General features: G+C 41.4%; 1 protein-coding gene across 1 annotated transcript; it reads left to right on the top strand.

Moving 5' to 3' along the window:
• Positions 1–1,737: 1,737 nt before the first annotated feature.
• On the top strand, positions 1,738–25,187 carry tinagl1 (tubulointerstitial nephritis antigen-like 1). The gene is made up of 12 exons (XM_085395319.1): positions 1,738–2,163; positions 4,540–4,850; positions 6,595–6,661; positions 12,516–12,608; positions 12,701–12,815; positions 15,170–15,296; positions 15,484–15,634; positions 15,720–15,906; positions 16,825–16,870; positions 17,656–17,779; positions 20,579–20,624; positions 21,641–25,187. The coding sequence occupies exons 2-12, from the start codon at positions 4,547–4,549 to the stop codon at positions 21,806–21,808; spliced, it is 1,428 nt and encodes a 475-aa protein (XP_085251445.1). The 5' UTR covers positions 1,738–2,163; positions 4,540–4,546; the 3' UTR covers positions 21,809–25,187.

Here is a 25,187-nt window from a genome sequence, read left to right as displayed (position 1 = left end):
GAGAGGATTAGCTTATTTGTCTTATGAAACAGTTATTAAATTATGCTGAAGTTTCCCTTTGGACTGATTATTTGATTAAGTTAACTGTTGCAGCTCAGCAGCTAACCAGTGATGAGTCTAGAGCCCTTTTGGCCATCTAGGCAAAAGTTTACAGTGGCCCCTCGGAGCAGCATTCACCACATTTATTTAGTAAGTAACCTGATGCAAACATTACCAAAAACAAGAAGAGTCTTATGAAAAAACATGTAAAAAGTACACTGTAAATGGCAGAGACCATTTATTCTTTATTTTGGTAATAATAATAATAATAACTTTATTCGTATGGCACTATTAAAAATCATATAGTTACAGTGTTTCACAGTTTGAATAAGACCACAGATTTAACATGTTCCAGCTTGCAGACACACATACAGCCTCACATTCATTCCAACACTCCTCCGTACACGCGAGCGTCTCTCCTCCACAGTAAAGGCTAAACTAGCAGCATTTAGTTATCTAACCTTAAATTTAATCATTATTGTCTCCTTCGCTCGCCTCTGTCTTGCTTTTCTCTCCTCTTCCTCTGTTGACCCTCTTTCTTTCTCACTCCCAGATGGATCACTCCTCTTCATTTTCACTGAATAGCTTTTGTTTTTGTCATTGGGTTTGTGTAAACAGAATCGCACATGCCACTTGCAGCTGGAATGACCTCCTTAGGGAGGTCAGGGCTCTCCTATTGTCACAGAAAACTTTACACATGCCACTGCTGTACTTTTAATTATATCAGTCCCAAACCCTTCAAAAATGGCCTGGAGCCCTAAGTAGTTACCTGCTTCATCTGGCAGCAAGCAGCGCCTCTGTAGCTAACAGGCATCATTATCATCATCATCATCATCATCATCATAATCATCATCATCATTATTATATTATATATTATATTAGTAGTTGTTATTGTACTAATAGAAGGTTCTTTGATTTATCTTTTCTTACTTACTTAATAAATGGGAAACGATTGTATGTTTTATGAATATTTTTAAGTAATAAAGCAATGTTTTCATTTGTTTTTCTAAATATTCAATAATAAATGTATGCAAAGCAAAGCATAGCTTTTGTGTGTTCAGTGTTTTCTTTCATTTTCTGGGGAAGCCTCACCCACCCTGTCCAACACCATGTGGTGTCACAGTTATTGATTCAGCTTTTAGCTTATTGATCAGCCCAAAAGTGGTCAGCTGGGTCTTTCTGGGCCACAGCAACACTTCAGTAAAACCTTATTCAGTCTTCTTCTGCAGAAGCATTTATGTCATTTATGTACTTTCATAAACTTAAGGAAAGCGGACTTTCAGCACACTGGTTACCAAATATAGAAGAGGGTTAAACATTTGACAGCTGATATTCTCTGTCATTCGCTCACTGCAGCTGTGTAATGTGTCCTGTTCAAATTCCTTCACTGAAATGATTTTGTTTGGAAAGGGGGAGATGTTACACAACAAGAGGCTGATGATACAAACAGATTCATCATCTTACAAAAAAACATCCGCAATATTTCTCACATTCCGACAATGCGTACCAAAACCGCATCTCCAGAGACTCCTCTGTAACTTTCTAGAAGATGGGAGGTTTCTCTCTGGCTCCTCCATAATTTCGTGGCTGATAGGTGGAGCTACTCAACCTGCGGCCGCTAGGGGGCGTGCAATGGCGTCCACCTCAAGTGGATTTGGCCCTGTGTGGGGATTGGGGAAAAGTCGCAGATAAAGAAGGGGGAAGTCATGGCTACTGATAGCGACAGTGGGAAGAAAATATGAGAGAAGCAGTGACGTGAACAGAGAGCCAGTTCACTATGCAGGCTCCAGTCTGATAAGAAGAGGAAAAGCACGCAGAGATAGTCAACCTGTGGGAGTCACAGGGAAAGGCGTGCGTGAATGTGAGCTGCTGAGGGAGAGGCAGTGAAGCAGGGGACAAGCCAGAGGCTGGAGGGGGGAGTGGTTACGCTTGCTTGTTGCCTGTATATAGAGAAGACCGAGACTGACAGAGCAGATCCTGTGAGAGAGTTTGGAACAGAGAAAAGGAGCCTGACCTTTTACCTAAACTCTCTCTACCTGTGAGGGACTTCCTGAGCAGCACACCAGCAGTAAATAAGCTGTTTCTTACTGGATTACAAAACCAGGATTTCTCTCTAAACTCAAGGTAACAGCAGTTTCTGTTTCTCTGCACTTTTCAGCAGCAGCTCTCAGGCAGGTGCAGCCTGAGCGTCATAGTCTGGCTTACACTATTATCAAGTTACTTTAAACAGAAGAAGAGGAAACTTTTAAGCTCTCTTTCAGAGGATTGTCATCACCTTCCATGTTTTTAGTCTTTCTCTGTATAATTATTTAGATGTATTGTAGAGCATTGGTTAGTCAAGCCTTTGCTGTTACGACATATGTATCTTAAGGGTGTGTTGGGCACATTAGAGCTACATTAATATCAACGGAAGGCTGTTTTGTCTTTTTTTTTTAATGGAGGGTTGTTGGGTTCAGGTGGAGTGGCCGCTCCAGACACCAGTAATCTCTTCACTCACCTGCTGAGGTGCAGTCCTCACTGGACACCTGTAAGGTGTTCTACATGATCCAACCCACTCCCCCTTAAAAATCGAGCTTAATGTTTTTTAGTTTGAGAGAATAGTCAGGACTGTGTAACACAGGAAAAATGGTGCTGAGAGGGCTTTTATAGAGACGCACTGAAGAATGAATTATCTGCTGGGTGTTGCAACAATGTGTCAAAGTTCAGTCTTGGGAAGGAAAGTGATCAAGTCACGTGTGTAAGCAGCTAAAAGTTTGGTTCACCTTAATTACAGTTCAAGATTTGGCCCTTGTTTTTATGTTTTTGTTGTTGTTGTGGGTTTTTTGTGTGTGGGTTTTTTCTTAAAAAATATTTCTAGCCTTGGATGTTCTTTTGCTTTGCTACTGAAAAGGTTGTATGAGTTACTTTAACCACAAATCACTGGATGATAGGTTTTAATTTCTTGTTCATTAGCAGTGAAGCATAAAAATGAAAAGTACGTTGATGCATTAATGTATTTGTGGTTTATAATGTTCCCATTTAAAAAAAAAAAAAAAAGTGCTGCCGTGCAATGAAATACTGCTCAGATTTATGAACTCACTGTTCATAACTGTGGTCCTGAAGCTGCTGACACTGACTCCGCATGTCTCATCTGCCACTGTGTTATGTGTCCATGTGCTATAGTGTGTGTGTTAGAAAGTGAGCGGGTAACCCTTACTGAGGGTTCATCTGTCCTGTAGCTGAAGTGGAGGATCAGTAGCTTGGCTACAGCTGTCTGGAGCCCTGATGGACCATATGCCATCTGTGACATTACTGAAAGCTTTAAGATCTTTTTCTCAGGATCGTATGATTGAAATATTGGGTGTTAACAGGATATTTTACACAGTAATATGGACTAAATCTATAAATACTGTCTCATTTAAGTAAGCAATTGAGCAAAATACTTTCTTATCGCTTAACAATCTAATCTAATATGTGAAAAGAAGCTACAGATGATAAAGAAGAGCCTCTGAAGACAACTGCATTATGATCTCTGCAGAAGTGGGTTTTTTTAGCTTTAGATTGACCTAAAGACATCACCAGCATGATGAGCACACTGGCTGGTGTTTTATTGCACTGCTGCTCAAAGTCTGACACAACAAAACACTTGTGTAAAGGACAAGACCTGCCCATCCCATGCTGCCATATGTTACTGTGTGTGTGTGTGTGTGTGTGTGTGTGTGTGTGTGTGTGTGTGCACCAAGTAAAGGCACAGTCATGCAGAAAACAGCAGAGCAAAGGCCTTTTCCAGAGCTGTGCTTTATGTGCACAGGGTCCATTGTGCCGAGAGATCTGATTGGATAATTAATGATGCTGTTTATGTAAGCAGCGGGGGCGAGCCCTCCTCTTGGTCCGACCCTGCAGAGACTCCCCTATCCAGTGACCTGAGACCAACACAAACAAAAAAACAATGCGTGGGATTGTTTGACCTTTAATAATCCCGAGACCTTGAGCAGGGACAAACAAACTAAACGTGGGCATTGAGGATATTACATGTGCATATAGACATGTCAGAGAACCTGCCCATCATGCACCGTTCAACATATTTGATAACATAACTTTTGCCACTGAGACGATGTTCTCCATCACGCTGTGTGTATTTTCATATTTAGCTGCTGTTTGTCTTGGCGGTTTAAAAGGAAAGTTGAGGAAATAAATAGACAATCTCCAAGGATCACATGGGTTTCTATTTAAACCATGTGCTGCCAAGTCTGTTTAAACTTGTGTGTGTGTGTGTGTGTGTGTGTGTGTGTGTGTGTGTGTGTGTGTGTGTGTGTGTGTGTGCCTCATTGTTTATATGAACTGCTCAGAAGTTGGCAGCAGTAATGCCCAATTCCTCTGCTACACTCTGCTGCTCTTCCCCCTGCAGAGTGGAGCATTTTAAGTGTGTCTTCTTGAGCATCATACAGAGGTATGCCTTAGATAACACTGGCTTTATCCACAACTCTTAAATGTTTAATTTCTGTCGCCTCCCTGTCGCAGGTTTATCATGAAGCTCATCCTGTTGACTGTGACCGTGCTACTCCTGGTGGTGGGAGAAGGCACTGCAGACAGAATCCTTTCCAGAAGGACCAAGAGGGAGCTTGCCAGTCCACTTCATGTTGGCGGCATCAGAGACCCATTCGGCTCCTACTGCCAGAGACGAGGAGGCTGCTGTCCTGGCAGGGACGACCTGTGCACCGTGCCGTACCTGGACACGATCTGCTACTGTGACCTGTTCTGCAACCGCACGGTGTCCGACTGCTGCCCCGACTTCTGGGGTCACTGTCTTGGCGTGCAGCCGCCTTTCATTGGTATGTGAAGGTACAAATGTGTTTTGGGGGGCATCAGAAAGTGTTGCAGCCATGTGTGTGAGCGTGTGGGCATGTCTTTGTTAGTTAAACTCTGTCAGAGAGCTGCAGGAAACCCCACTGACAAGCTCCACGCTGGGCCACGATGGAAAGCAGCGTGACGCCCCTAATATGCTGAAAATGGATTAGAATTGCATACCTGCTTTTAAAAGCTTCAGCTTGTTACTGCATTTATATGAAGTGATCATACCAATGTTTCTTACTTGGACAGAAACCTTTGATCTTTCTAATGTCTCTTTGATTTCTTCTGTGTGATTAATCACAGAGTTACAGGGTAAACGACAGTATTAATATAATGGATTTAATAATAATAATAATAATAATAATAATAATAGAAAGTCAAACTATATTTCAGCATACATAATGATTATCTGTACGTTCCCTGTCCCTTAAATCATCTACATATAGCATCTGATTGTATTGCAGATTAAACTCCTGTTCGTTCACCTGTGTTACTGGTTGGTTGACTACATTTGGACTCCCTCACAGTTCTAGCACCATCCTCTCTGCCGAAGTGTGAAATGTGCCAGCAAAGGCAAAGGGCTACCTGAGAGCAGCGTAGGGAACAGTAGGCTTCTTATTAACCGAGACGGTGGGAGGAGGGGTGTGTAGAGGGATGAATGGAGGTCAGGAGAAAGAATGTGGGGTATGCGGCCAGACAATGGGTACAGGACTACAAAGTTAGAGAGGTCGATGCAGGTATGTGGGCCGTGCTCGATAAGGTTTGGCACTCAGGAGGTCCGACGTACAAGCATGTGCACGCAAGCATGTTTGATCACACAGTCAGCGGAGGGAAGCCACTGAAAGACAGCTTGTTATGATAGGTCTTTCCTCTTAACTGCTACTGTTTTTTCACTCGGTCTGCGCTGAAGGAATGCTATACAAAAAATGTCACGGTAACCATTGCATATGTTCAGTCTGCACACATTCCTTCTGTATTAATGTGTAACTTGCCACTTGCCGAAGCTCTGCAGTAATTTGAATTACGATAGACCGGGCGAGACAGCTGTGAGAGCATCAGTCATAGATCACACTGTCAGCACGGGGCCTCACACCAGAGGCCGGGAAAACCTGCTCACACTGTAAATTCTCAGCCAGATTATGCCTTAAATTCCACATGGAGTCCCCTCTGACAGCATCTTCCACTTTACATAAGCTTGTCACCAAAACACCAACGTTTTAACAGTCGAGTAAGATGGGCCACTTTTGGGGTCGTGACAGCGCAGGGTGTGCAACTCACAAATTTTGTAAAATTTTTGATGTTTAATTATAGATGGAAGTGGGGGCTTTCCATGCTATCTCAGTAGAGTTGGTGCAGTGGGGCGTAAGCTGGTTAAAGCATGACGAGAGCCCGGGAAGCCTGGGAAGGCAGGAAAGAAGCTAACGCCACATTCCTACACAGGATTACTGGCTTAGAGCTCCTTAGACCTCACATATTCTGTGTGTTAATACTAAGACTAGTTGCTGTTAACTTTTACTGTGGTTGCAAGTGAAGGAATGTGGTTACTGTGTTATTAATATCAAGTGTGTATGTGTGCTTTTAAGCCTCCGTGTACAGCATGTGTCTCATTTGTGTCTCAGTGATTGAGACTGTGCGTAGCTTTTGTTGAGATTAGCGATAGGATCTTTATTGTTTAGCCACATCAAACCTGCGTATATTAAATTGCCACTCTTTGTCTTTTCTCAGGCACCTGTGAAAGAAATGGAAACACGTTCTTGACGGGGCAAACATACAAAGAAAATTGCAATTTATGGTATGTACACCCCGCCTTTTCCATGCATTCTTTCTGCCTTTTAAATCAAGGGTTTTCCCTTTAATTTCCCCCTGAAGTATCTTTAAGTTCGAACATTTTCAGGTTCCCAGTTTGTTTTTTTTACCTGTGTAAACACTAAGCATTATATAAATATGCATGTAATATTTTTTTATAATTTGGAGGGGAATTTTTTTTATGGATTTGGCTTTACAAAAGCTGAAAAATCTGTTTTTACCATCAAGTTTCTCTGACTCCCTCTCTGACGTACAGCGCTTGGTATTCCTAAAAGCTGTGGGGATTTGCACAGTTTAAAATGAAGCTGTAGGTTGCAAAATGTGCCTTTGCACAGCATGTGTTTCTAACTATGCTGGTGGCTTTGTGGAGTAATGTTAATTATTCATTTTTATATCCTTGTTTTGAGTGAAAATCTTTCGCTGATCACATGATCCTTACTCACATATGAGCTTTAGTCACCTGCACCTGAAACTCTGTCTGCCTCCTTCTGCCCAGCTCTGCGTGCATAATTTTGTTGAGTTTTTTAAATGCCTGTAAGAAATGTGCAGGTATAGATAAGATAAGATGACAGATAAGCCGTGTTAGTTTGTCCAAATAGGAGAAATTACTTTAGGCCTGAAAAATAAAATATCTCAGCTCATTATGATATTTTGTTTAGAGATCATTTCCACTTTAGGATTCCTTGTAATAACTTCTGGTGATTCTCCATCACACCTCCATCATAAACTGTATATAAAAGATGGCTGTAGCCTCTGGGGCTGAAATGTGAATCTGTGTTTTAATGCTGCATTCTGTCTAATGGCCAGCAGGGGGTGACTGCTCTGGCTGCAAATCCGGTTGTTCAGTGATGACGCGATGAATCCTACTTCCGGGTCTAAAGTAGTCTGCGTTTAATATGGCTTTTGTGTTGTTAACATGTTTAATGTTATGTATTTTCTTCTATTTGATCTCAAAAAGCTCCTAAAACAGTCAGTGATCCCTGTTGACCTCCCTCGGCTTTTATTACCACTAATCATTTATTTAAGCTCAGTTTTTAAAACCTTAGGATGTAACTACAGCCCAGCCCATGCAGCAGTATATGAATGACTAACCTCGTATTGTGGATGGATTATCTCAGTTGTTCTCCTGGCTGAAGTTTGGTCCTTTTACAGCATCCTGCCATGTGATTACATTTGTTTCTGACCACCGAGAACACTCACGTTAACTTTTATCCAGTGGAAAAAAGTTAGCTTGTTTATATTATGCTAACATAGCTGTGTCGCTAGCGGTCACGTAGCACATCATTATATACCAGCTAGCCCAACTTCAGTAACCCTACAAGCGTCACTGCTGTTTAGTTTTCTGTCTTCATTTATGCTGGAAGTGATAACAGAGCTGTACGTTTTAATTTGTTTCCAAAACCCCGCAGTCAGGACATGCTATATTGTATTTAGATAGAAGCTAGCGAGCTAACTCCCTGCTAACTTCTAACTCCGTTAAATGTCATAAATTCCGTTTTCATGGATGCCTGGGTGTTAAACTCAATTGTTACACCTGGTAGAGCAGAACGCTGATCATTTTATTAAAGATGAAAGACTTTAGACAGTTTTTCAACTCTCAGTAATGCCACAGTGATCGTTTGATATATGGACCTGCAGCGGAGTTTAGACCCAGACACGGCTAGTGACGTCAGACTGAACAACCGGATAGAAGCCCAGTTGTAGAGATGTCTGTCTTGTTGTTCAACTTCAGATTTTACTCTCAATCCCTCGCTTAAAGTGTTACTTGATACCAAAAGCAGTTTATTTTGTAAATTTTGGTCCCATCTGGTGGAAAATAGTAGAAAAAGCAGGGTATTTTTAGGCTACTTGGTCTATTGACACCTCTCAGTCAAACCAAAGGATTTCATGGTGTTCATCTTTTGTATATAGTCTACAAACCACACCTGCTAAGCACTCTGTTACACACTCAGAAATGTATTTATGCCCCAAAATGCTGACTTTAAATAATTTGATAACATGTAAATTTCCCATGTAATTTTGTACGTGAGCACAAAAGATAATTAACTCGATTGCTGTAGCTGAGTGTATACCAAGCATTTTTTCCCTTAATGATTAATTATTTGAATAAATACACCTTTGATTTTATATATTTGAGTTGCATTTTACTCAAAATCATTGCTTTATGTCATGTTTTTGAGGTGTAGATCCTTGTTCTCAAACTTTCTACTGCCTGTCCTCCAAAGGCTTTTCTGTTATTATAAATTATAGGATAGCCTAGTGGTAAGCTTAGACAGCCCTTATGCGAATTATTTTTCTCCCTAGGGAAGAAGAGAGGTTTGCATTTGCCTTTCTACGTGACTTGATAGACTGAATCTGAACTGAAACAGTTTTCCAGTTGAGTTTGAGTCTACTTCAATAGAGATAGAAAACCACTCTGCTTGAATACATTATAATAAGTCTGTACACTGTAATACAGCTCTCTGTAATTGACTCCTTGAGTAAATCTCCTTGGCAGTCCTGCATTATTTTTCCAATTCAGTGTGTTTCTAATTCACTTTACTACCGTGACATGAAGTCAAGAGCTTCTACAAAGAGCATTGTGGATTAACTCTAAGTGACAGGAAAGTATCTCTGTCTCAGTGATTTTCAGCACCCTGAGGGGAACAGAACCCGTGTGCGACGGCTGCCATTTTTCTGCATGACATAAGCTGCAGTCAAGGAGCTGTGTAGTAGTTCCCAAGAGTCTGGAGGGAGGTTAAGTGAGTGAAAGCAGGAGCAGCGGAAATTGAATTCCGCATCTGTCCTCCACGCTGGTTTCTCACGTCTGTGTCAATTGTTGCTCTTTAAAGTAAGTGTGTGTGTGTGTGTGTGTGTGTCACTCAGTCTTATCACGGGAGCAATTAAGAAAGGAATACAGTTGATGGAAGTTGATAAAGGGCGGGGGTCCTATTTTTATCTTGAGGAAAGACTTGTGGAGGTTGTTTAAAAATAGCCTCTGGTGTTCCAGTTCCTAAAAACCAACAATAATGTCCTAACTCCCCCGTTCGCTCTGAAAACAAGAGAGTCTCGGTATCACGTGCTCTCACACGTGCTTATCAAACCAATACACACAGGAGTTTGAAAATTTGCGCCACAACTTAGGCTCGGACGGATACACGCGGACATGCTTCTCCTACTCCCACTCCCTCCACTTATTAATTTCCCAAATGCGTGTCCTCCCAGCTCTTTCAGAAATCGGCTCTCGCCCTTTTCCCCCTCCCGAGGCTCTCATTAGCAGCGCCCCTGCACTCTCTTATCTGTACCGCCTATGTTTCTTTACTGATTTGAACAGGAAAGGGAAACTGTTCTAATGACTAACTGGTTTAACAGCTGCACTTAATGCACTTTGACATCAGCACCACAATCAGTATAAACGTCATCTGTCTGTGCAGCACAAAATTAATCATCCGCAGATTGGTTTTTAGAACAGACTAAGTGTCGTGTATTCAGCCTGCGCTTATATTTACTGTTGTGAGTGTTAACGTGTAATACAGTATGTGTCAGCTTTTTGTCTTGTTAATGGGATTTCTAGCTAATTTGGTTATTTACAGATCTGCTGCCATCCCGATAACATGTTATCTGTCCCGAAAGATCTGAACCTCGGCGACTTCTCCTTTCAAAGATGGTCTCTGGGGTAGCAGTCTGAAGGAACAGTTAATCTCTAATTTGATTTGGCAGCTGCTTTCGTCTGTTGGCTCGTTATGTCAGATGGGACAACAGCCAATGCCAGCATAGACTTTCTAAGTTTATTTATTTGCTCAGATATTGTAGATGCGCCGTATCTTCAGACACACACACACAAACATGGCTCTGCTCCGACTGATCTGGAAGCATCAATGGCCAGATATGGTGAGATACTACACCTTGTGTTGTCTAGCTGTTATCCATGCTCTCTCAGGCGAGTAGATCTTAAATTGGGACTGTGACGGGGAATGTTAAATATGTCCTCACATCCCTTATATTTTATATTCAGTCCCACTCTGTCCCTCAATCTCCATAAATCAAGCCTATCCCTGTGTGTTTATCGCAGACCTACTGGCACTGTGCTGCTGCATGCCTGTATTCCTGCTGGAGGGTGGAAGAGGTGAAAGGTCACAGTTGCTTTGAACCAATCAAAAGCCATCAGATGGTCCCTGTAGGATGCTGAGCAGAAACACACTGGTGTAACCTTTTAATGTAACATGAACGTGGCACATGTGTCCCAGCAGGAAAGTGAGCCATTTGAGAGGGGAATACCGTCCATGGGTTTCTGTGTGACTGAAGAGGTCAAATTCCTCTTCAGTCACACACATCGCATTTGTTTAGTGATGGTCCTGGGTAGTAAAAACATTTCATGCACAATTCATGCTAGCTACATAATTATCTGAGAAACACCCCTGTTATTGTTTGGCTCACATCCTCAACACTGCTGCTGATCATGTGACTGTTAAAAACAAAAATATAGTCACTTTATACACAAACTCATTCTTCTTTCTGTTTCAATTTGACTTTAAGATCACATTGTTTCACTTCTGTTGGCTTTACTTACATCCCTCTGTCTTGTTTCACTGTGTCTTATCACCTAATTACCTGTCTGTCTCATACGCTTCCGCTGTTCCCTGCCAGACTAGCAGTTGAACTTTAGCTGCTTTAGCTTTATGTTCCTGGTTTTGTTTTAATGTATATGTCACCTAGGTTTAAATTAAGTGTCTAGATTTTACCGTCTACTCATGTGTGGATCCGTCTGTTTAAAATTGCACAGGCAGTTTATAGTTTTAGCACATTTGATGTATTTTTAAAACTGAGTTTGTCACAAGAACAAAAAAACGAGTAAGCTCAATGTGTTGTATGCTACACAGAGCTATTTATAGCATGTATAAAACAAGGTTTGCACAAAACAGGCAATGGTTCTAAGACATATAAAGTGTGTTTAATATTAATAAGTAGCAATAATACATTTATCATTGAAAATCTGCAATACATTTGAGAATGCGTTTCTTTTTTGTGCTTTTCTATGTTTCATAGGGAAATGTGAAGTTGTTTTCTCCGTTTCATTTATGCAGGATTTGTGCGGGGGTTTTCTGTTTAAAATAATAATCTGAAACATGTCATGTGCATGAAAATATATTAGAAATAACTAAAACACCCACTGGTGCATACTGGATGTACAAGTAAAAAGATAATGCAGAGTGGATCTGTTTAGTGTTATCTCAGCTTTGAGGCAAGTGATTGAAGCGATAACCCAGTGAGAAATACTGCTGACTGAGGTATGATTGGGGTGGAGGGGAGCACACATACAGGAGGGCTACCTGTGCATTGCAAATTGTCAACTATAATACGCGTGATAGCGATGGGGACTGCTTGTGTGTATATATATGTGTGTTTGTTTTTTTTGTTTTTTTTAAAGCCTTTCCATTCTGATGTTGTATTACCACACACACAAACACACAAAGGCACTCTTCTCGGCAGTGAGTCATCAGAAAGTAAATCCTCTGTTTCTGAGCATCTCCAAAGTAAACATCTGTGTGTCATCGTTAATATCCTGCTCACTTATTTTCCGTTTTGCCGAATAAAAACGGATCTGCATTCTGCAGCCTTAAAAGGCTGAATAATCTAAGCTTTTTATTTTTAACCATCCCACTCCATAATTTCTCCAGCCTTTTCCGGCTGCTAACATTCTTCTTTCAATTTATGTCTTATTTGGGAAATCCACTCAGCCTCTGCTCACTTGCCTTTGTTTAATAGACTTTAGTGACTGTAGCATAAAAATACACATTTTTTCAGGCACTTGTAGTTTCTTTGAATGTCCCCTACTAACTTTTTTTCTCTCTCTCCTGTAGCACATGTGGGACTTCTGGACGTTGGGAGTGTGAGCAGAACGCCTGTCTCATTGAGCCGGACATTATCCAAGCTGTCAACAGAGGAAACTATGGGTAAGAAACAAATAAATATAGACACGTACTTACAATACTCTGTTTGTAGTTAAAAACACATATGATTTCTGCCTCTTTCATATTGTTTTTAGGTGGAGGGCAGCTAACCACAGTGAGTTGTATGGCATGACTTTAAACGAAGGCATCCGCTACCGACTGGGCACACAAAGACCATCAAGAACAGTCATGAACATGAATGAGATTCAGGTACAGGACTCTTCGTTCATTGAATCATCAAATCATCGTTAGAAAATAAATATATGGGTGAACTTTCTAAAGGCTTAGATACAAAACTTCACTGATTGGACTCCTTATTTAAATCTCTCACCTGTAGTCTGGCTCTTGTCCTGCCTCTCTCTGCCCTTTCTTCTTTTTCCTCTCTCCTCCAATTAGTTGCAGCAGATTTCCGCCCCTCCCTGAGCCTGGTTCTGCCAGAGGTTTCTTCCTGTTAAAAGGGAGTTTTTCCTTCCCACTTTCACCAGATGCTTGCTCATAGAAGGTTGTGTGATTGCTAGGATTTCTTTCTAATATTGTAGGATCTTTACTTTGCAATATAAAACACATTGAGCTGTTGGCTGAGTTTTACATAAAATTAAATTAAATTCACTTAGGTGCCCTTGATATATCCATACAGGAAGTGTAAGAATATAACTGTACTGGTCGCCACTAGGTGTAACTTCTTAAACTCTGTTTCCACTTAAAAACGACAAAAGGCATAACATACGGATAACATATCATTCATCTCCTGTTTCCACTAATACTACAACTATGGAGAGAAAACCAAAATGATGTCTTTAGATATTTTCAGAATTGTACGATGGAGTGATTTGATAACCAAGTGGTTGGCGTGCATACTCAGGTTCCCTGAGCAGTGACTCGTTGGATTACCGGTTGGCTGGACCATCATGTCTTTCTTCACTCATGAATAGCAGGAAAAAAGTAACATAGAGATTTACATTCATGGGAAATAATATTCAACAGAAATCATTGGTATTGTATACATCTGCTTTTGCTTATTTTTGTATTTAAACACAGACATTTGAAATATTACATAGAAATAGTTTTTAAAATCAGAGTATATGAAATTTGATCAACGCTGAATTTAAAGAACTATTGTTTCTATTCTGTAGTCACGATAGGAACATATGCTGAATTAGTCACAAACTGTTTCCCACTTGTGTGAGTGTATGACATAAAGAGGAGAGATGTGGGTGGAAGCAGGAAGTTTTACAGACAGGTGAGAATAAAAAGAAAAAGTTACTCACATCTTTACTTTTCAACTTTTCTTTTTTTACAAGCTCTTGCACGCTTGAAACCTATTACAAACAAGTGAGCACTGATCAAAACCTGCTTCACTTAATTATGGTGGCCTGCTGGTATGTAACGGCCTCTCTGTTTGGAGACCTCAGCCTGCTCTGTCTTTGTTTACATTTTTACCCCAGAAAGATTACATAAGACGCAACCAAAACATCACATAGAGAAGACGGAAAGGATGGTGGCGGCTTTGAGAATAAAGACAAGACTTCCTCTTGGGTCTGCGCATCCCCACTTTGCCCTGCGTGCATTCATTCCACCTCGAAATTTTGTAACACCCCCTACTCCTTCCGCCGTCAGCGTGTCCCTGCCTGTGCCACAAATCAGATCACAGCCCATTCACAAAACTCTCAGTCTCTCCCCTTTCCTGTTGTTTCTGCAGACTCGTGTCAAATGCACTTAATGCAACATTTTAGATGCCTTTTGGATCAGGTGCTTTTTTTGCACTTTGACCTGCCAGAGCTCCAAATCTCTGAGCAGCAGCACATTCCTTAGTGATGTATCAGGTGGCCGTCTGTGCTCTGAATGCTTCACTATTAAGCAGTGGAATGCACCGCGGGCAGCCAGAGTCTTTGTCAGAGAGAGAGAGATGAAGCTATCTGTAGTGTATGTTCATCACATAATACCAGGAGATATGAATAGAGTATCCGACAATAGCTGGCGATTAAATGATGGAGCACGTCTGAGTGAAAGCGCTCTATCAGGGAGACAGTTACACTCTATAACAGAAGTTTACCATCATGATGAAACCCTAATATAACCAAAGAGACTTGTTGTTTCACAAAGAGGAGTGGCTTCAGAGGGTCCTGTCTATTCTGCAACGTTAGAAATGGATTCTGGTTCAAATGGTTGTAAAGAAATCCTCTTTTTTTTTTTTTTCTTTTTTTTTTAAATGTGGCCTTTGATTAGTAGACTTATGTAATCTGCCCACGATCCAAGCTTGTATTACGAAGCTGCCCACAAGTATTTTAATTGCACCCTTCAGTTTGTGTTCTGCTGTGGCCAAACAGTTGCACTACACTACCTGACACCACATTCAAGCAACCCGTGCTGCTGCACGTAAATGTTAGCCTGTTTTTAAATACCGTTTCCTTTCTTTTCCCTATAAATTCATGTCACACATCTTGGACTGTCAGTTGGTAATAATGACTGTTTTTACTGAGAACTATAAATAAATGTTTTCTTCGTGGGTTGCTGCAAAAGATGGAGTTGAAGCAAGAACGAACAAACTTCTTTCCCTCTTGCAGATGAACATGGATCCTCAGACCGACAATCTGCCGCCCTACTTCAATTCAGCAGAGAAGTGGCCGGGGAAGATTCATGAACCGCTGGATCAGGGCAACTGCGCTGCTTCCTGGGCCTTCTCAACAGCAGGTGCTGTCTTAGGGAAAATGACATCTGTAGGGCTAATGGGGGAACTGTAGGGAAATATCCTTAAAATGTGTCACATGCAAACGTGCATGAACTCTAGGAAATAGAAGTTCTCAAGTTTCTTCTTGAAGTGAAGCTTCCACCATGAAATTTTAGTTACGTGTTTATGCGTTTGCTTTGTTGCCACCAGCTGTGGCATCAGACAGAATCTCCATCCAGTCTATGGGCCACATGACTCCTCGGCTGTCTCCCCAAAATCTTATTTCCTGTGACACACGCAACCAGGGAGGCTGTGCCGGAGGACGCATAGATGGAGCCTGGTGGTATCTTCGGCGTAGGGGGTAAGCCCCCCTTCATCTCAGACAAAGTTATTACTGCTCGTGAATGAATGATGGGTGACTTACATCTTCCCATCCCTCCCGACAGAGTTGTGACAGAAGACTGTTACCCATATCAACCTCCGCAGCAAACGCCGGCAGAGGTGGGTCGCTGCATGATGCAGAGCCGCTCGGTTGGACGGGGGAAGAGGCAAGCCACGCAGCGATGTCCCAACACGCAAAACTACCACAACGACATCTACCAGTCCACGCCGCCCTACAGGCTCTCATCCAATGTAAGTGAAAGAAAGCTGCACAAGTGTACACAAAAACGTCCACTCTCGCTCACAAAACTACACTGATCAGCCATGGTGTGCCTGGCTCACCTGGGAATGAGTCTGAGATTGTAGAAGGGCAGTGGGATGTGCTTTTTTTTTTTTTGTTTTGTTTTTTACCCACTTGTTTTCCATATCTCAGGAGGTAGGATTCAGGACTGAGGAGTTAGCTTTGTGTATAAAACTAAATTATAAACTATTCTAGTACGATGACTTAGAAAGGCTGTCTTTGAGAAACACCGCAGTGAGTGAATTACACCAATTTAAAGACAACACTCATTGTCTGCTATCATTTCAGGACCAGCGGGTTAATCCGAAATGAGATTTCCTCCTCATATTAGTGTTTCTACTTTCTGCTCAGAGACAGAAGTGAGTTACATAAGCCCTCATCCTTCAATCGAACAATAAAAACCGTAAAATATCTCTATTTTGGTTGCTAATATGGGTGGATGAATCTAAATGACTTCATGGAGACATTATCTCCGCCCTCTCTGCAATCCATGCACTAGTATCATGTAACATTTGCACAAACTGCCTCCCGAAGCGGTGTCTCCACGCTGCTGCATGGATCTTCTGCAAATCAGACAACCGCTGAGCAGCAGCCAACATGTGGTTTCACCAGAAGCTATCCGTCAGGGCTAAGTGACGGCTAATGCTTCTCAAAATCATTACAGCCTGTTGTTCCTGTCTCTTGATAGCCTGTGAAGTCAATAAGCCAGGCATTAAGACCAAGGGGCCCTGCTGAACTCAATCTTGTTATCTGACTTTTAACTTCCAGGGGGTTGTTTTCATCCTCTCCGTTTCACTGACATGTAACGATCATTCTGTCTGTCTCACTCTCCTTTGCCTATAAATCGTTCTCTCTATCGTCTCACTTAGGAAAAGGAGATTATGAAGGAGATTATGGATAATGGCCCCGTGCAAGGTAACGCAATGCCTTTCTGTGTGTGTATGTCTTCCTTAAATATGCTTGTATTTTATTGTCAACATTGCTCCCACGTGGGTGTGACTTTTCACGAATTAAAACACACACAGCTTGAAGTATCTGACCTAGACTGATGTCATATTTAACCTTTTCATCTGAATGGGTTTTAACCAGAGTTTTAACTCTGACCCCAGTCACCCTGTCAGAAATGAGCGGCCTCCGCGGCTTGCTAGGGTTGATCTAACTTTGCTATATTAGCGCGGCTAGCTGCCTGGAGCCCATCTGGAATGCCTTCAAGTACACTTGAATAAAGGAGTCACATGTCGAAGGATGTGTGCATGTGTGTATGGGAGCGTGTGCCAACTTATTGTTCAACAGTCCAGGGAGGAAGAGTTTTGAGAAAGTCGTGGAGAGCTGCATGAGTGTGTGTGGTCCTTTGTGTGTGTCTGCTGAAGAGATTCTAATAAGAGTGAAAGTTTGCATTATATTCTCAACCAGGGAACACTGCATCTAGTGCTGATACAGCTTTAAAAACTTCTTCTATCCATAAACAGCTGCTGGAAAAACAAAGTCACACATAGCTTAGATGTGCAGCTTACACTGACACACGCACACAAACCTGCTCTGATGTTTGGGTGTGTGACTCAGGGGGGAAATCAGAATTTGTTTGGTGAAATTGCTTAATAGTTTTGGGAAATGGCTAATCAAAGTGTGTGTGTGCGTGCGCGTGTACTCATGCAGGTTATTTCCACCTTCTAATTTTCCGTGCTTGTTTGTTCTTGCAGCTATTATGGAGGTCCACGAGGACTTCTTTGTCTATAAGACTGGGATCTACAAACACACAGATGCCAGTTTCACTAAACCACCGCAATACCGTAAACATGGCACACACTCAGTCAGGATCACCGGGTAAGTTACCAGAATACCGAAACAATCCAAAACAGTTCATATTTTTGCCCCCATTTAGTGAACCAACATGCTTTGTCACAACGTGGCTCGGAGACATGCATATACAGACCTGATTGGGCTTAAAATAAACTCACCAGGTTTTAATTTTCTATTTTTATTTTTTTTTTCTTTACCTGACTCCTGTTTAGACAAAAGCTTTCACCTTTTCTTCATCTTTAACCCGAGTGTGTCTGGTTTAACTGTTGCTACATGCTTAGCAGTGGCCCTATCTCTTCAGAAGTTGTTTAATAAGGATGAATCAGGGTTTTAATTGAGTCCTTGTTGGTACTGGGTTTGATTCAAAGCTCCACTTGCACGTGTGTTTGCACACAGCCAGCTGTCTGCTTGTGAATAAGCGTTCCCTCCCTTCCAGACTATTGCTCTCGGAGACACACCTTGGCTCCACTCCTTCATCTGCCCCAGACAGTCCCCCCTGCCCCCCCATCTAGTCACTTTAACAACCGCAAATATGCAGGCAGGTAGACGGCTGACGCACCTGGATTGCCTGCCCACACCCACTGCCGTGCGTTTCTCTGGCTCTGTGATGTCTCCATCATCACTCTTCATCTGGCCGTCAGACTGTCCCACTTCCTTTCTTTTACTCCTCTTAACATTTAAGCCAAAATATTCCTCTTATCATTTTAGACTCCAGACAGACTGATACTGTTTTATGGTTTGTTTGTTTTTTTTGTTTTTTTTTTAAATATTCTGACCTTTAAGATGAATAAACCGCTCTTTGCTTTTAAATATTTTACAGGCTGTAGTTCATCCAGCTCCCTTTGACATATGTCACTGATATATTTGGCTCAGTTTACATTTTTAAACTGTGACAGTGGTTCTGAGTAATTGGTATTTGGTAACATTTGACTGTCAGAGATGGGTAGTAATTGGAACGTTGTCTGATCGATCCCCGGCTCCTCCAGTTTTTATGTGAGATAATAAAACCCCAATTACCGGCTAATTCATCCAATGACGTGTGGGTTTGTGTCATACTGTAGGTAAACATTTACCTGAGTGTCAAAAAACAGCAAACATGCAAGTCCTGCATTATGACAGAAGCAACTTCTCTGCTTTTATCTGATAAGGATAAAACACAAATCTCTTTATTCGAAGCTTTCACTGTCTGTAGTTTTTCTTTCATGCATAAGCACATGTAGGATAAAAAGCAAACAAACAAACAAAAAAACCCCAAACACTTCTCATCCTCTAACCTGTACTTGGCTTATTTAAATCCTATACAGTTTTCTCAGTTTTCTTCAAGTGCATTCGTGTTTGCTTATCACGCTCGTGTTAGAACCACACCCTCTGGAGTGTAATTACTTCTCTGCAGCTTCATTGTCAGTAAACTGTGGAGGTATGCACAGTGTGAGATGATGGTGAAGATGAAGATACAGCCTCCGTCTACAACTACTGTGATTTCTGACTGCTTTGGATGTGGTTTGGCTGGATGGAGGCTTTAGCTGCGGTGCAGGTTTAGAGATGGATGGAGGCTGTGAAAGGCACTGTTTTGAGCTCCAAACCTGCCAGCCACAGGCTTCAGTATGTTTACATAGGCTAAATCCCATAGCTGTGTATTCATTTAAGCCCAGGGCCTGGGAAAGTTTGTGGAGATAGCATTGAGGTCCACTGTGGCGGAAAGAGCATTGTCTGGGGTGCTGATCCTGACTGCACTGGACAGAGAGAGGGGGATCAGTGCCCGAGAGGAGAGGTCAGAGCTGGGATGAGGGGCGCTGGGCAAGGGCGGGGGTACATGGGCACAGGGGCATGTCCATCATTGTCCCCAAGTGAGCAAGTGAGTTGATTGGAAGACCGATAAGAGATCAGCAGTGGTCCGATTCTGTCTGCCTGTCTCTATACCAATAAATATGCACACAAGTAAACACGGGGTCACACACTTGTATACAGGTGTGAACAATGCTCACAAACACCAGCCAGGGTCTACTTTAGACGCTGGCTGGGATGTTGTATTTACACAGCTGCTTTTAATGTGTCTGCTCCTGGTCAATGTGACGTTATAATCCACTTGGGAGAGTAGTGGCCTAATAAAGTCACTCGCTGAATGAAGCCTGGCACAGTTTGCCAGTGTTTTGGTGGCAGGCTACTGAGTTGGCAGGGCCTGAGGCCGTCCAGTGTATTTCCCAGCATTCCTTTACTTTATAAAAGATAACAACCGATTGCGGACCGGGAGTCTCTTTGGAAATGAAAGGCCGGGTGTGGAAAAACAGGATGGGAATTGGCTTTAGGTCTGTTTTGATCATGACGAGCAGAAACTGCAGGGGTTGGCAGCAGCTATGCTAAGACCAAAGTGTATGGCATGGTGGGAATTTATGGACCTTTGCCAGGGTTTCCTGAGAACAAAGCCACAGCCACCAGAGAAGGTAAAGATAAAGTTCAGTGTCCCTGTGGGCTGCTCGTTTTTTGCAGTGTTGGTGCTCTGACGAAGCTGAGGTGCTGTTCCTCTTCCCTGTGACCTACGCCCGATGAAGAGGGGAACTCCGTGTTTCTTTGTATTGGAATGCAAAAGTGCAACAAAATGATGTCCAGCTATAAATACTCAGGATGTTGTTAACAAGGGGAAAGTTTTTTTTTTTTTTTTTTTTTTTAAACATTTGAACCCTGCATATCTGCTTTTCACTGAGCACATCTGAGGCAAAGTAATGCATTACATGTCTTAAATTATTTTTACAGCTCTAATAAGACGTAGCTATACTTTAATTTTTATGCGCTTTAATTCACTATCATCTCTGATCTGTGCACTAGGTGGGGAGAAGAGAGAAATGTTGATGGAACATCAAGAAAATATTGGGTAAGTTTTCACTTTACACCTTCTTTACCAGTAGTTCAAGGTGGCCTATTATGCTTATTTCCAGTTCCTTATTTTTGTTTTTTAGACTTAAAATAGGGCAGCACGGTGGCACGGTGGTTAGCACTGTTGCCGCACAGCAAGAAGGTCCTGAGTTCAATTCCAACATCAGGCCGGGGTCTTTCTGTGTGGAGTTTGCATGTTCTCCCCGTGCTTGCGTGGGTTCCCTCCGGGTACTCCGGCTTCCTCCCACCGTCCAAAGACATGCAGCTTGTGGGGATAGGTTAATTGGATAATCCAAATTGTCACTAGGTGTGAATGTGCGAATGAATGTGAGTGCGAATGGTTGTCTGTCCCTGTGTGTTGGCCCTGCGACAGACTGGCGACCTGTCCAGGGTGTACCCCGCCTCTCGCCCTATGACAGCTGGGATAGGCTCCAGCGCCCCCCGCGACCCTGAAAAGGACAAGCGGAAGCGAATGGATGGATGGATGGATGGACTTAAAATAAAAATGACTACTTTTAAATCTACTCTCTATCCTCCCACTCTAAAAGGCCGCTGTTTTCTGATTGGCTGCCCCTCTCGTGGCTTCCACAAATTGAGTTCTTATAGTGTTTGCAAGTCCTCATCCCAGCTTGAAATGATCATATAAGGATGTCTGTTTCAGGCTGATGTCAGCTCGACACAAGAGTAGAAAATGAGTTTCAAACTGAGCAGCAGAAAATAAGGAAAAGTGTAATAGGTCCCTTTTAAAAAGATTGACTGAAAAACCCTGCTGCTGAAGCACAGGCAATATGTTTTAACGATTAAACAGTTAAAGCTTCTTTTCAATATGATTAAATTTTAAAAACAGTATCTTAATTACTATAAGTGATTATTCGATATTAAAATAAAAAGTCTGTTGTAAAAAGCTGTTTTTTTCCCCCCCCTGATTGGTGAGGTGTAGGGGAAAGTAAATAAAACCTTGTCATCTTTAAGTCTTATTGTATTTTACAGTTAGTGTGATCTTATTTCCCCCAGATTGCTGCCAACTCCTGGGGAAAGAACTGGGGTGAAAACGGCTACTTCCGGATCGCTCGTGGGGAAAACGAGTGTGAGATTGAAACATTTGTGATCGGCGCGTGGGGCAGAATCTCAATGGAAGACATGCACAACCACCATCACCACCATCACCGCAGGCACATTTAAAGACACTGCAGATCTTAAAACCCTATTAAAACCTGTATTATTGTCCAAACTACAGTTGGTCTTTCTATGCAGCTGCGTCGCAGGCCATCGCATCCCCTCTACTGGCCATAAAGTGAGCCCTAGTCCTCTTTTTTTACACTTTAGTTTATTCTGGGGATCGATACAGAACCTTGTTCTCCACCCTCTGTAGCCTTTTAATAGAACGACTGTGTATCTCAAGATTCATGGCACCAAAAACTAAGACAAACTAAGCTAAAGTTCTTTCACTTTGCCTTGCAATCAGGCAACTCAGGTACCTACTGCTCCAAAGACCACACATCCCAGAATCCCCAGTATAATATCTGGTGATCATGTCATATCATGTCTGGCGACGAAGGATGTGATCTTTTTATTCTTCGGTTTTTTCTAACTCAAAACCTGTATTAACCAGACAGGCTTGGAAAAGAGGGAATCTGAGAGCTAAAATACCAGATGTCAAGACACACCCTTCTAAACCATGTAACTCAATAATATATCACTGATGACCTTACTGACATTTACCTGTCAGCTAAACAGAGGTGTAGCTTGACCCGTTCTCTTGTTTTCAGAGAGGGCACTTGTAAAGAGTTAGTAGCTGGAGGCTGTAGGGTTTCTCACACATTCCAGTAAAAAGGTAGAATCTGACACTGGAAACACAAGGTGACTTAAAAGTGTAAGATTACAAGGAAAGTCACAGTTCCTCCTAAAACTATGAAATCTTTTAAAGAAATATCAATGAAACGGGCACAATCCTGGCTCTTTAGTACGCTACTAGCAAGTGCTTAATTCATCATTTATATATTTTTACTCCTCCTTATTATGTCATTTATAAATACAGATGTGTTAACACCATGCACAGACACTGGTAATAAGCATAATTATACTAATGGTCATATCATATATATCTATTATATTTACTATATAAATGGTGAATCAAGCACTTTCTAATACCTTCTTAATCCTGAATAGTGTAACATTATTAAAAAGCGTGACCAAAATGGCAAGTTTTTGAGTTTTGAGCTACTAAGTCAAACTTTGTGGATAATTTGTCTTTTGGGGTTTTTTTTTTTGTGTGGCAGAGATAAAATTAGGTTAAGTCTCTGTGACAGTTATTAAGATTTAAAAAGCCATGCTGCTTTCCCCAGTCCTAATATTTTACTAAATTAAAAACTGATGTCTGCAGAGTTTAAAGATTGTATTACTTAAAAAAAAAAAAAAAAAAAAACAGACACAAAAATAAAACAGAGTTGATCACTGCAGAAGAAAATAGGAAGTATGTATAATGTTCTTAATGTACTCTGTTCTGTGTACATTTACATTTTTTTAACTACTTGTTTTACAATGTACTGTATGTAGAAATTCTCTTAACCCCCTCATGACTCTGTTGCTTTTCTTCTTCTGCATTCTTGAAACTGAACACGGTGAGTAGCTTGAGCGACGTGCGATAATGCTGCTAAAGGCCAGTCTGCGCTGCGCTGTTTGTGTTTAGCTTCGTGCATCTGATAGGTAATAAACATATGAAGCCACTTCAGAGTAACACTGTAACACGGATTCAAAGCTGTATGACTTTATGTTCTCATTATATGTTGTGACTTTTTTTTTTTTTTTTTTTTTTATTGTTTTCTGCTGGAACTGTAAGATCAAACTGAGCTAGCTCCATTTGAAATATATGTTTTTCTTTTCAGTTTCATTGTTATCATAGGCTCACTTGAAAAGCAAAGCACAGCGTGTTATTACCGCATGCCTGAAATTACACCCTGGTTTGCTTCAGTAACAATTTCAAAAGGATTTTTCATTTTTTACATCGTCACGTCTTGTGATCTTTAAGGCCTTTCCGTTGATTCCTTCAGGCGTGAACTGGCGGATGAATATAAAAGCAAAGAGAAATGTCTGGATGCTCAAGCAATGTGCAATGTGGTGGAGAGGGTAGAGATTAGCAGTCAATTGCGTGTTCCTCGTTCATTGTAAAAAAACAACAACAAAACAATCCCCCCACAAAGAATCGTTGCTTTCCAGAAAGGATCAAGAGACATGAGCTGCACAGGAGGTTGACAGTAAATAAAAATACACCAAAAACAGTATGAAACTGGGCTTCTTGTCCTGGGGTGGAAGTGATTATGTCATTAACACAAAGAAGGATCAATCAAGTCTACATTTTTGCTTGTGGACAAATCCTTTACACGGGAGGAAGGATTGATTTAATAAAAGCCGCTAGCTGCTAAATTGTTATATATAGGTGTGTTGTAGTCCTCGCTACCTGTCAGTAACAGGTCTCAGTGTGAAAAGGTGCATATCAGTGGCTTGATTTTAAAAAAAGAAACAAAAAAGCAGAGAGAGCAGTGGAATTTGACCAAAGCTGGATTTTTTTTTTTTTCTTTTTCTGTTGACCAGAAACCTGTCGTCATGCTCGTTTTCCTGCATTACTTTCACTTAGTGGTTCTTTGGATTAGTTGTTAGCTTTAACCAAAATGCAATAGATGACACTGAATATATAGAAAACATAAAATATTAAAAACCCTCTTATCACATGAAGATGTTCAAAACGTTAACGTTGTGATTTTGTTGATATATTATCAAGGTTCATGTGGGACCAATTACAGTTGCAGAAGGTTCACTGCAAACTCCAAATATGTGCCACAGAAACTGATCCTACTTTTAACCAAAATGCTTTCTCCAATTACACGAGCAGCAGACTTTCACTCAGAAAATGTGTATTTAGTGTAAAATGAACCATTTCATATTCACTGCTGTGTAGACTTTTATTTATACAAGTTGTTTAAATTATATAGTTTTTTCTTCTTTATTTGCCTGTGAAATGTTTCATTATTTCTTTGTCTCGTGTTGTGTTCACTTGCATAATAAAGTCTTTCTAAAACCACGTCCATGTAACTTGCCCCTGAAATATCACAGTGTAATAAAAATAGATGCATTCAGGGACCGAGAAGCGATCAAAAACACGTCTCGTTTCATACTTACTGTGCACGCGTGACTATAAGCTGATGGTGAAAGTAATGAGTGAGCAGCAATAGCAGGAACCTGGCACAGGGTGTTTAGGATGAATCTCCACACGATGTGCCGGGGTGGGACGAGGACAGTTTTTATAAGGTCGCGCTGTGTCAGCGTACTCTTCCATCTCCGAGGGCAATAACTAATCAGTCGGTGGACGACCCGGGCAAAGAGACGTTTGGCTCTTGCTCATATGCTCCATCTTGTTTAATTTGAAGCCAAAATCCACAGAACATTTAAAAAAAAAAATTCAGAATAATATATGAATGTGTATTTTAATGTTTTGGTTTTTTTGTTATCTAAAAAGCTTTTTTGTCAAATGGCCCAATAAAAACCGGAATGTCTGTTTATACTA

Source organism: Rhamphochromis longiceps, linkage group LG22, assembly GCF_057381845.1.
Source record: "Rhamphochromis longiceps isolate RC_006_pf linkage group LG22, R_longiceps_female_GT1.1, whole genome shotgun sequence".
NCBI lineage: Eukaryota > Metazoa > Chordata > Actinopteri > Cichliformes > Cichlidae > Rhamphochromis > Rhamphochromis longiceps.
Note: the sequence above shows the minus strand (reverse complement) of the source record. Positions and strands in the feature narration are given on the sequence as shown.

Excerpts from the sequence above, each read along its gene's own strand:
- tinagl1 (XM_085395319.1), top strand. The coding sequence starts at position 4,547 with ATGAAGCTCATCCTGTTGACTGTGACCGTGCTACTCCTGGTGGTGGGA. Across the intron at positions 6,662-12,515 it reads AAAGAAAATTGCAATTTATG|CACATGTGGGACTTCTGGAC; the intron begins GTATGTACACCC and ends TCTCTCCTGTAG. Across the intron at positions 12,816-15,169 it reads TGAACATGAATGAGATTCAG|ATGAACATGGATCCTCAGAC; the intron begins GTACAGGACTCT and ends TCCCTCTTGCAG.